Source organism: Strongylocentrotus purpuratus, unplaced genomic scaffold (genome assembly GCF_000002235.5).
Source record: "Strongylocentrotus purpuratus isolate Spur 01 unplaced genomic scaffold, Spur_5.0 spur5_scaffold_12, whole genome shotgun sequence".
In the NCBI taxonomy this organism is placed as follows: Eukaryota; Metazoa; Echinodermata; class Echinoidea; order Camarodonta; family Strongylocentrotidae; genus Strongylocentrotus; species Strongylocentrotus purpuratus.
The window spans coordinates 2,531,159-2,543,628 of NW_022145597.1; the positions used below are offsets into that span (position 1 = coordinate 2,531,159).

The 12,470-nt window shown below is 37.2% G+C and overlaps 1 protein-coding gene across 1 annotated transcript; it reads right to left on the bottom strand.

Annotated features, from left to right (window-relative positions):
• Window positions 1-2,779: 2,779 nt before the first annotated feature.
• LOC115922818 (atrial natriuretic peptide-converting enzyme-like) lies at window positions 2,780-8,073 on the bottom strand. Its single transcript, XM_030982523.1, has 7 exons — window positions 7,962-8,073; window positions 6,678-6,842; window positions 6,191-6,298; window positions 5,050-5,166; window positions 4,512-4,631; window positions 3,998-4,153; window positions 2,780-2,907 (listed from the first exon to the last, which is right to left on the bottom strand). The coding sequence occupies exons 1-7, from the start codon at window positions 8,071-8,073 to the stop codon at window positions 2,780-2,782; spliced, it is 906 nt and encodes a 301-aa protein (XP_030838383.1).
• Between the last annotated feature and the right edge of the window lie 4,397 nt (window positions 8,074-12,470).

A 12,470-nucleotide genomic window follows, 5' to 3' on the forward strand; every position in this document is an offset into this window, starting at 1 on the left:
TGTTTTCCAACAATTAACATAAACATATCTGTAAATACCAACATGTTGATGTCACACCGACAAAACCGACTCAGCATCAAAACACACCGATCTTTTTGTTTAAATGTTGCTATGTCACGAACCGATACAGGCCCGACAAAAAACGACGATCCCGAACTGACCATGTATACGGAGCCCGATTGCACCCTGCTAGTTCCCCGGACCAAACCCGATAGCCAAAATATTTAAACGAACGTGCAGCACAGCTATAGTTTTGTTTTAAATATGTATATAGGGATGGGCTTTTCAACTATAGGCGATCAAAAGCGAGGGAGCAAGGCAGTTAGGTAGAAGAGTGGGAGGATATGTCAGAGGGATTGGTAACTTTGTTACCTCTCTACAATCCCTTTCTCTCTCTCTCACTCTTTCTTTATCTTGAATGTTTTTCTTTTTGTTGGAGGTTGGGGCACGGTTCCCCCGTGCCGACCCCGTATTTAACATGGGCTCAGCCAAAAGACCCCATTACAGTATTACCATACAAGAACCATCACCAGACTGCTGGCAAGCTTTAAAAAAAAATCTAAAAATTCCCCATCAGCCCAGGGGGTGTTTCACAAAGCTGTTCGTAAAGTTACGCACGACTTTACGAACAACTTGTATATGAAAAGCCAAATGGGGTGCTCAGTCATTATTAAATACATCAACTAAAGTTGAACTGTGCAGATGTAGATTAAAATTCTTATGATAACAAACATTTTTAATTCAAAGTATATTTATGGCCATAATTTAATTGAGGTTATTGAAAATATCAGAAAAAACTTTGGGCATCCTATTTGGTACTTCATATACAAGTCGTTCGTAAAGTCATGCGTTACTGTACTAACAGCTTTATGAAACACCCCCTGGTCATATTCAAGGTAAAAACATGGTTTAGCATGCATGCAATGATATGAAGAACATGTTTAAATTTAAAATCAGAAAAATTGTGGTCTCAATTTGTTAAATGCAATACATTTCTTGCGGGATAAAAGGGAAATTCAAGATTCAAAAATATATACAAATTTCAAAGTAAATGATAGTGAGTGAATAACATCACAAACCCATAATCAGGAAACCAATTCGTCGAATAATTTTCCAAGTTTACCATTGCTTGTAAATACATCATCTTCACACCTACCACAAAACATCTCGTCATCTTGATCAGGACAGTGTATGACGTCATCACAGACATGATCAGGACTGATGCAGATTTTGTTGCCATGACAACGGTATGACCCAGCCGGGCAATCAAATGTATCTAGGGAAAATAAATATTAATCAGTCATCAAATATTACTGTAGTTCATGTAATGACTATCAAAGCATCACTTGCTGTTTGTGTATATGACAAGCAACATTCAGCTAAACGAAAATTAAAAGTCGGAGACTTTAAGGCCTATATGAGATCCACTAGGTCCAGGAATTCGTGAACTTTTGGTCTTGGGCCTCTGATATCGTGAGCATTCTTGACTAGTTGTTAGAAGGTCCATAATACCTAATCCTTTGATCTCGAGAACCTCCGCTTCTGGTTAAGCTAATTATTTTGATTCTTTTTTCGGTCTACAGGAAAGTCCCCCCTTATTCTGCCTGTGGATAACTTAATTCAGTACCACAAGCGGATAACTACCACTGCAACAACCCGTAACCTGCCATAAAGAGCATCTACTCGAACACATTCGCGAATAAAACAAAATGAAAGGACGGTAGCAAAAGAAGATAGTACAAGTGCTTTCAGTGGGAAAAAAGCAAACAAAAACAGCTTAAAAAGTAATAACTGCTCAATTATTCAAAATCGTCAATCATATTACTTTATTTAACAAGTATACCTATCTGAATTTATAAAGATGTTGATAAGGTGTTGGATATGAAAAGATGTTACAGTGGATAAACACTACCTCTGGGAGGGCCCGTGTAGAGGAGAGTCTTCACCTTTGTATGTTGAGTTCTATCGGGAGGGTTAGTTTTGCTTTTCACCTCCAAGGGATATAATAATAATAATAATCATAATACTTCTAATACTTATATTGATAATAGAAATATTAATCATATTAATAATACAAACAGATGACGCCAGACAATAATAATAATAATAATAATAATAATAATAATAATAATTAATAATAATAATAATAATGATCATTATATTTATAACAATGTTAATACTATTAATAATGATAAAAATAATGATGATAATAATAATAATGATAATAATGATAATAATATTGAAAAATATAATGATAATAGTATTGATAATAATAATGATAATAATTATAATAATAATAAAAATGATACAATAATGAAAATATTGATATTAATAATGATAACAATAATGATAATAATGATAATAATAATAATGATAATAATAATAACGATAACAATAATGACAATGATAATGATAAAAATATTGCAAATAATAATGATAATAATATTGATTATAATAATGATAATAATTATAGTAATGATAAAGATAATAATAATGATATAATAATGATAAAATTGATAATACTTATAATAATAATCATAATAATAATGATAATTATATTAATAATAATAATGGTAACAATATTGATAATGATGATAATATTACCAATGATGATAACAATAATGTTAAAGATAATAATGATAACAATAATGATAATAATATTAATAATAATGATAATAATGTTAACAATAATGATAATAGTTAAGATAATAATAATTAATATAGTAATAATGAGAAGAAGAAGAATAGTAATGATATTGATAATGATAAAACAGGACCATCAGGCCATACCACAATCTTGTTCATCTTCTCCTTTAGGGCAGTCCATCTTTCCATCGCATCGATACCGTAGAGGAATACAGTACGAGTCTGGACACTTCAATGTCCAAGATGGACATGTGTGAGTCTCTGGAATGGAAATATAACAGTATACATTCAATTATATTAAAAGAAAGTATACCTGCAAATACTAATATTCTCGTTTAGTTCGATACTTTGAACATTTCGCTACAGAGAAAGATATTCCTAGAACTATATGCATATTGCTCCGTTTAGCCTAACATGTTAGCCTATGGAATTTTACCCCCCCCCCCAAAAAAAAAAAAAAAAAAAAAAAAAAAAATCGTTACAAATTCTTTTTTTTTTTTTTTTTAACGAAAAGCACATCCACCCCGACGTACGTTATCACTAGCTCTTTCATTTGAACCCTCATGTCCCATTTACTTTTGAAAGTTCACCCACCGTAATTTGATCAAAATAGGTTGCAAGCTCGTCATTGCCTATATAATACACATGTGAAACAAGTCGAACTTTGGACTAAGTATGCCAAGCGATTTGAAGATTATAGGTCAAGCACACAAGGGATAAGAAGCATGAATTATCATAGATCACTTCTGCTTGGTTCACTATGTCCGTTTCATCCAACCCCCCCCCCCCCCTCCCACCGTAATTTTTCCATTTAGTAAAAGCAAACATTTTCCCGAGGTAAGCAAAAACATGAATATTCATGAAAGGTCAGACAATACAGCCGTTTAGTACGTAACGTATAGTGAATGGGAATGGGCGATGTCCGTCCAGGAGGTAGAGGTCAGTGGTTTGTGCTGGCAATGTTCCAGCGTGCAAAAATGAGACAACCGGAGCCATATGAGCATCTTAAAATCAGAAAAGAGTTTTGTCCGAACATCTGCTACATGGTTGGATAAGTACACTGGCATAACACTTGACAATCGTTATATGTTGCACCATTATTCTCTTATTGCCAAATAATCCAGGAATACAAGGAATTCACATGATAGACATAACGATAAAATATCACTTCATATTTAGATACTTAGATAACATCGAATTATACACAAGAGAGATTCAGACCGTTTCGGAAAGTTATAAGCTGTTCGAAATACCTCGTTCGCTTACATCAACATCACAATTATCGTTATGAACTTTAAGTTAATTTGGAAAACTTCGTATTTAATTATAAAATGAAAATCGTATTTCTTACCACACTCTTTGAGATTTGTGACGTCACGGCAGCCATTAAGTAACCCAACTTCATTGAGTTCGTACATGCAGATTGTATCCAGTGGTGCGCATGCGCCGTTATCACACTCCAGTTCAGTGTCCGAGTTACAGACAAAATTTGGATTAACCCTGTAATCTGGGTTAATTAAAAGAAGTATATAAATAAAATCTGAAAATTGAGTGATTTTGAAACAATGGTATCACGAACACTTTTCGAAAAAAAGGTAGGCCTATATATTAACTAAAAAGGAACATCATCACAAACCCCGACACCAGTATTTTGCTAAAGAATCATGCGTTGTCATAATATTCTTCATCCCAAGAGAGCATTTGAAAAGGCAACTTTCATTACTACTGGCGCCCTTTAGGTTGTTAAATCTCCTTAGAAATCTGTTAACAAAAGGAATAAAATTCATAAAAATCAAGTAGAAAGAAAAAAATAGCCATAAAGTTAAAAGATTACCCTTTATCAAATAAATATTCTTTCATATTACCACACGGGTCTTCGTCCTCATCAGTCCTGCTGATACAGTCCAGCATGCCATCACATCTAACTTTGTTCGGAAACAAAGACCCATCAAAACACTGGAACGCTGACGAAGATAGCTCAAGAACTAAGGTAAAACGAAGAAATAATTTGATTTTTATTTTAAAAAGTTTCAATACTTGAATCCTATAAGCGGATAAACAACTAAAACAAGGAGTGGAGTCTGTAGCGACGGTAAAAAGGGAGTGGGTTGGAAAGGAAGAAAGTGAGAGAGAGAGAGAGAGAGAGAGAGAGACGGACAGACAGACAGACATACATAGATAGATAGAGGGAGCGAGGGAGAGAAAGAGTGAGGGAATGAAGGAGAGAGCGCGCGCGCCAGAGGGTGAGAGAAAGGAGGAAGAAACTGTCATTCGAATACTTCATAATTATCTAAATACGTTTACAACAAATATACGACAAACTTGTTAGAAAATTAAAACAGATTTATTTGAGAAATAGACCGGGGAAATGAAACAAAAAAGAAAAATGAAACTGTTGCTTACCACAATCACCTTCATCTGAAGAGTCGTAGCAGTGTGAAACAAAGTCACACCTCTTGAAGATATCTATACATTGTCCGTTGTCACATGTGAACTCAGACTCCGAACATCGAGAATAAACTGTACGAGGTAAGATTCAATATCGTGATCAGGTAATCATTTTTCATGCTACTAGTTTGATTTGTAGGCGTTTCCGCATATTAGTTGTGTTAACTTAGTCACCCAAGAACTTATTTAATGAATTAGTTATTCATTCTTTTTTTCTTCATTTTGAGTTTTACAGCGTAGAAATGTCAGTTACAGAACTGCTTCCCCCCAATGGCCCTGTTGGCCTAGATTAAGTATACATATACAATATGATTAAAGATTACAATTTTAGAAAATGAATTGCTAAGCTCTATATACACACCGACAAATGATTTTAAGGGAAACTAAGAATAATCTTATAATAATAATAGCAAATTTAAAGACTTTCGCTCAAAAATAGGCAACAAAAATGAAGAAATAAAGAAATAAACCTAAACCTTAAACCTAAAGACAAACAAATAAACAACAAAAACAACAACAACGCGAGAAAGAAATGTCAATTTAAAAACTAAACCTAACAATACTGTTTAAATTCAACATTATTATGATTAAATGACGATGCTTTTCTCTCTCTCTCTCTCTCTATATATATATATTTATATTAACAGGGGTTTATATAATGCAACAGTTTAGAAATACCTGAGGGGCGTTTCATGAAACAATTAGTCGGTGGTTTTCACCGACTAATATCATGTTCACCAATAATTTAGTCAGCGCTGACTAAATTTGAACAATCACAGACCTGGAAAATAGTCGGTGACAAAAGAATTGTCGGTGAACATGATATTAGTCGGCGAAAACCACCGACTAATTGTTTTATGAAACGCCCCCCTGAACTCGCCCTGTAGACAAAAAAAAAATATGACCATAACAGATATCAATAAGCTTACATTTGCATCATTATCGTTTTTATGTTTATTAATATTATTATTGTTGTTATCATTATTGTTGTTGATGTTGTTGTTAACGCTGTTGTTATTATCATTGTTATTGAACGTAAGAAATGGTAAATTTATTTTTTTTAATGATATGGCAGGTTTCATGAGACTGAACTTACCACAATTATTTTCATCTGAAATGTCCTTGCAATCAGGAATGGTATCACACACAAACGACACCGATATACACGACTCATCGTTGCACTCGAATTGGTTCTCATCGCAACCTAGTGTAAATGAATGAGGAAAAAAAATATATTATATTGATTCTCATGAAAAAAAACATAGGTGGGTGAGGATTTTGATTCGGCTACAAGTCACTTTCAACGCTTTAATATTTCCAAATTTTTCTTAATATTCGGAATAACCTTATTTCATTTTCGTCGTAATGAACCCTTTCTATATGAGATTTGTGTCCTCGGAATAATGGGCGTTTGAAAAAATCCTAAACTTTTGAAATACGACTTTCCCCTTGTATTCTGCAATACGACAGAAGGCTGAAGCTCAGGTATCAGAAACAATCCAATTATTCTCACAATCCTTCCACTAAAAAAACACATGTGCAATGAACGTCACATCATCAGGCGTTTTTTAAGCGATACATACCTTCGTTGCAATCGGTTTCGTCGCTTGAGTCCTGGCAATCGACGGCAGCATCACATAGGAACACATCATGTATGCACTCCCCTGAGGTACAATGGAATAGTCCTGGCCCACAAGACTCCATTGGATCTAGAAACTCAGAAAAGGTAAGGAACATTTTTTCTTCTTCTGGGAATGGTTTAGAGAATAAAGGATGTATTAGAGATTTTATGAAGGTTGAAGGAATAAGGAAATTATAGAGTAAAGAGAAACTAAATTGAATTAAATTGAAATGGTATTTGTTCGAAAATCAACATTGCAGACAAGGGCATAAGTGCATGAAGTTAACGAAGTTAAATCATGAAAACAAAATGTTTAATACACACATATATATATATACGTTATAGTCACACAGTAATATAGGATGGAGAGACAGACAGAGAGAGAGAGAGAGAGAGGTGGAGAGACACTCAGACAAACAAAGACCGAACAGAGCCGAAATGAAACGGCCAGATAGAGGCAGAGGTATGGCAGTCTTGACGAGTAGACCAGTTAATAATACTTCTACCACCCCCTTCCTCCCCCACACTAGACGTTGTCATAATATAGCCATTCAGAGCATGCGGTGCCAAAAGTTGAACCAGATGTTTACCTGGTTTGTAGAGATGAACGGATGAGTCCCGTGGTGAACCTATATATTTAAGTACGAATTGAATTAAATAGGATTTATATGAGTAAAAAGTACTAAAGCTAAAATATACAGTTAAATATATGTATGCATGGCAGAGGAATAGTAAGATTTTATGACATTGGAAGGTAGTAGGAAGTTATCTTTCTAGGCATTCAGAATCGAGAGTCGGCCACTTTGGATTTTATACCGTGACAAAAAATTGGTAAAATATTTTGAACTTTTGGGGGCTTGTTAGAACGTTTCTTGGCGAACTGTCATGAAACAATTTATTTGTCACACCTTGTCGGCACATTACAAAAACTGAATCCCACCCCCCCCCCCCGAACCCCAATCGTAGAATTTCAAAGCAACGCCTTCTTGAAGCCTATTTATTGTTGTGGAAGTTGAGGGCTACTATTTGACAGGTAATGGTATGTTTAAATCTCCATGAGCCTTGATACAAAAGACATTATAATTCACTGCTTTCTGCTCTCAACATCGATCCTTATGTTGGTGCATTTTCAGATCTTCATTCTTTTACTCTCTTTTTCTTTGCAAGACTACATTTTATGTCCGATCCTTCGTCAGAAACTGTAGATATGTAGGTAATGATATCATGTCAGGATGCTGGTCTTTACCTGTCGCTGGAGTTTTGCAAATAAACTGTGTCGTTTCTGGAGAAGCACAGGCAACATCGTGCCAGAGATCGGTAGAGAGATCGGTCGATGTGGCTGGATCATAGACTAACATTGTACAGGCTTCTGACATTCCACTATCGGGTTGTTTATGTCCCTCCTTACGCCCTTCACTAAATAAAACCGATTCGTGTAGGCAAATCCAGTAATCAAGTTTATTGAAAGAATTCAATAAATTCGAAACTGCTGTTCACTTATTTGTAGTAGCAATGGAAGGGATCTGCTTCCCAATTCACTGTTAGGCGTCACACTGCAAGGTCTCTAATACATCATAATAACCAATATCGAATATTACTCTGTCTAATTCCTGTAACCGATCATGATATAATAACTTTCATATTCATTAAGTGAAGGATGGCTGGCTGCGAAAGTTAATTGTGTACGCAGTATTCATTTGTAAACTTGTTCCAAATAATATAACTATTAGTCAGGTGGCTTAGCGTCAAATTTATCGATTATCGTTACCTGCCGGATAAAAGCGCCATTTTTGGTACAGGGCTTCCTTAGGACCTACCAAACGATATTAGGGTAGGAGCCCCTGACAAAAATTACATTTAAGGGGGCGGGGCGTTGTCCCGGAGCCCCCAACTAGTATATAAGGTGAAATAACATTGATTTGTTGTAGCACATGTGTAATTTTTGGTACAGGGCTTCCTTATGACCTCCTAACCAATATTAGGTTAGAAACTCCCGGCAATTGTTTACGTGAGGGGCGGGGGCGTCGTCCTAGAGCCCCCAAATAATACATAAGGTTAAAAAAAACGTTGATTTGTTGCTGTACAAATGCAACTTTTGGAACAGGGCTTCCTTAGGACCAACTGAACGGTGTTAGGGTTGGAGCCGCCAACATAATATTCATATAAGGGGCGGGGGCGGGGGCGTCGTACATGAGCCCCCAAATTAAAAATACTGTATAATAAACGTTGTGTTAATTGTAAAAACGCCATTAGCGTTTCCTTTCGACCTTGACCTATGAACGATGTAAGGGCTGGAGCTCCCGTCAAAACATTCACATAATTATAAGGGGGCAGGGGCGTTGTTCCGGAGCCCCCACATATACAATGCATAATCACGTTGATTTGTTTTTACCTGAATATTTTGCATACTTTGGAGCATTGATTCTTTTTTACTCAACCCCCCCCCCCCTTGAGCAAAGAAAGGGGACAAAATTGAGGGGAGTAAACCCCCAAAACACCCCCCCCCCCCTCCTGCTCGTATGACTATGACCCCGCCCCTGTAGTTCATCTTTTTGATACGGCCCCATTGATTGTTAACACAATTTACTTTCGGCATCTGGAAACTAACATGAAATTCCTAGAATTGTAATGTTTTTATAACAAGGCCATACATATTTACATAATAAATTAGGCAATCTTAACTTTCCTAAGACAGAATACAATACCACATGGAGGCCACAGCAAATTTTGCTTATGTACATATTACGTTAAACCCTGTCTTCTGTGAGAACATGCATCCACATGGATCTTAACTTTCCTAAGACTGTGAATACAATACCACATGGAAAAGTCAATGCCCTTTCTGCAACCATCAGGCAAATGGGTAATCCATTTTTGGATGAGTTTGATGATCTGGTAACGCTTGAAAGTCGCAAATGCACAGACACAGCCGCTGTTAGCACAGTCCGCACACTGGAAGAGACTGGAAGGAAACAATACCAAAAGTTTGTCAAGACCGTGCTTGATGAGCGCACCCACTCAATCCACGAGGACAAGAGAAATTCACTGGCTCTCTTCAGAAAATCCCATGGCAAAAAAGTTCAGAAGAAAGACAAGAAGATCAAAGTGCTTCAAAACAATGTAGCACTATTTTGCCAACTCTACTTCGCTATGCAGAGCCGTGAAAGTGACTTAGACGAGTTCTTCGCACACGAGATACAGTCCTTCCCTCCTTCTCTGTTAGACTTCGGTAATCTTCATCTACCAAGTACAAAGTCTAACCTGCTGCACTGCCTTGAGCAGCCTGACCAACCAGAGCCGCCATCAGCATATTGCTGTAAAATCTTCGATGGAGCTGTCATCGTCCACTGTCTGCCTGTTATCGGCACCAGTACATTGATGGATACGCTAACGAAGTCTTCATTCCATACCTCGAGAAGCAACTGAAGACTGCCAAGAGATTAGATCTTGTGTGGGACACTTACATTCCAAAAAGAGTCTACCCGTGAAAAGAGGGGAATTGGCGTCCGTAGGAAAGTGTCTGGCCAGACCAAGCTTCCAGGCAATTGGATGGATTTTCTTCGTGACCCAATCAATAAGAAAGAACTGTTTGCCTTTCTTACATCCAAAGTGAAAGAGTTCCACTGGCCACATGGCAAAGAGAGTTTTGTTACATCAGGAGAAACTGTGTCATCCGTCAGATCTAGCATCGGCATGGGAAACTGCAATCACGAAGAAGCCGACACGAGGATTGTGGTTCATATTCTGCATGCACTAGAGCAGGGAGCAAAGACTGTCCTTGTGCGAACAGTAGACACTGATGTTGTAGTCATCCTTGTCGGCAAATTCTATGATCTCCTCAAGACTCAACAGTTAACTGACATCTGGATGGCATTTGGTATGGGGAAGAAATACAGGTACCTTAACATCAATGCCATTTGTGAGAGTTTGGGAGAGTCAAGTCACAAGCCCTACCTGTCTTACACTTATATTCTGGTTGCGACATAACATCAGCATTTCATGGCAAGGGAAAGAAGTCAGTCTGGCAGGCTTGGAAAGTGTACGGTGATGTTCACCACTCTGCAAGTGCAACTGTGCTAAATAGACTGAGGTTCGATTACTGAAGGTACGTGTCAGTGATATGAAATCTCACAATATATGGGTGAGCCCTTTTCTCTACATTAAGTACATAAATGTAATGAGGGCACATTTGTGATGTACACTATGCCCTAACTTCTCAAAATCCAGCATGAATGATTTCAATGTATGTTTGCAGTGTGGCCATGTGTTATAGCCAAATGTACTGGTGCCCGTGCCCCTACCCCCCCCCCCCCCTTCACACATAATTTGTTCCTTCCACCACGAATGTTCTAAGTTAACTGTATTTCGACTGATACGCTTCAACTGATAATTGTGGTAACCAGATTAAAAAAAAAATACAAAATACAAACAAAACATATTTAACCATATTGTTTTAATTTGGGGGCTCTAGTACGGCGCCCCCGCTCGAAAATCTCACTTATATGAATAGCATGCCTGTGTTTCCTACTCTAATATCGTTCAGAAGGTCGTAATGAATGCATGTACCAACAATTGCGTTTGTACAACACAGAATTCAAGTTTATATTACGGTTTTTTAATTATTTGGGGGCTGCAATACAACGCCCCTGCCCCTAAATTACACCTTTAAGAATATTTAATTCGGGGGCTCCAACCCTAACATCGTTCAGTGGGTCCTAAGGAAGCCCTGTACCAAATATGGCATTTGCAAAACTACAAATCAATGTTATTTTATGTTGTATATCATTTAGGGGCTCCAGGACGACGCCCCCGCCTCCCACACCCTCATTTGAAATTTTTGTCGGAACTTCCTAACCTAATATTGTTCAGGAGGTCATGAGGAAGCCCTGCACCAAACATTACACATGTACTACCACAAATCAATGTTATTTTACCTTATATACTATTTGGGGGCTCTTGTACGACGCCCCCGCCCCCACACCCTTATATGACATTTTTGCGGGGGGCTCCTACCCTAATATTGTTTAGTAGGTCCTAAGGAAGCCCTGGACCAAAAATGGCGCTTTTATCCGGCAGGTAACGATAATTTCACTTAGCCACCTGACTATATAAGGTACACATAATCTTTCGATTGATATTGCAATGGAGAAATTTGTGGGAATGGTGTGTGCGTGGGTGTGTGTGTGTGTGTGTGTGTGTGTGGGGGTTTGTGTGTGTGTGTGCGTGTGTGCGGGTGTGTGTGGGTTTATGGATGTGAGGTGCGTGTTGGATGGTGTGCGTTAGTGTACGGTCAAACCTCAAAAGGGTTCAACTTCATTCCTTATGAAACATCATTTCTTTGCCTGGGAATGTTAGCTTTTTCCAAGTGCATCGTTATATCAGATAAAATTTATAAAACTTTTCATGATTTATACATGGCATTAACATAAAAATGAGGAACAGAAACTTCATTATGAAAATGATCCTATTGCACTTCTAGGAAAAAAGAGGTGAACTTTATATTAGTGCGTTCCGCTCCTTTTTAAATGTGGGTTTTTATTTATAGCTGATTAATCAAATGCGTTTCTCGACACTGCAGCAGAATTCATGACTTAGTCTACTTATTCTTTTTAAGATTCACGGAGACTGAGCACTTACTTTGTAGGAAAAAACCAATCAGTATATGACATGGGTGTTCCGTCTGTCCATACAAATACTCCTCTTTGGTTCCTATGTCCTAGACCTACATCATGAAGTAATGGAGAGGGAAATATGA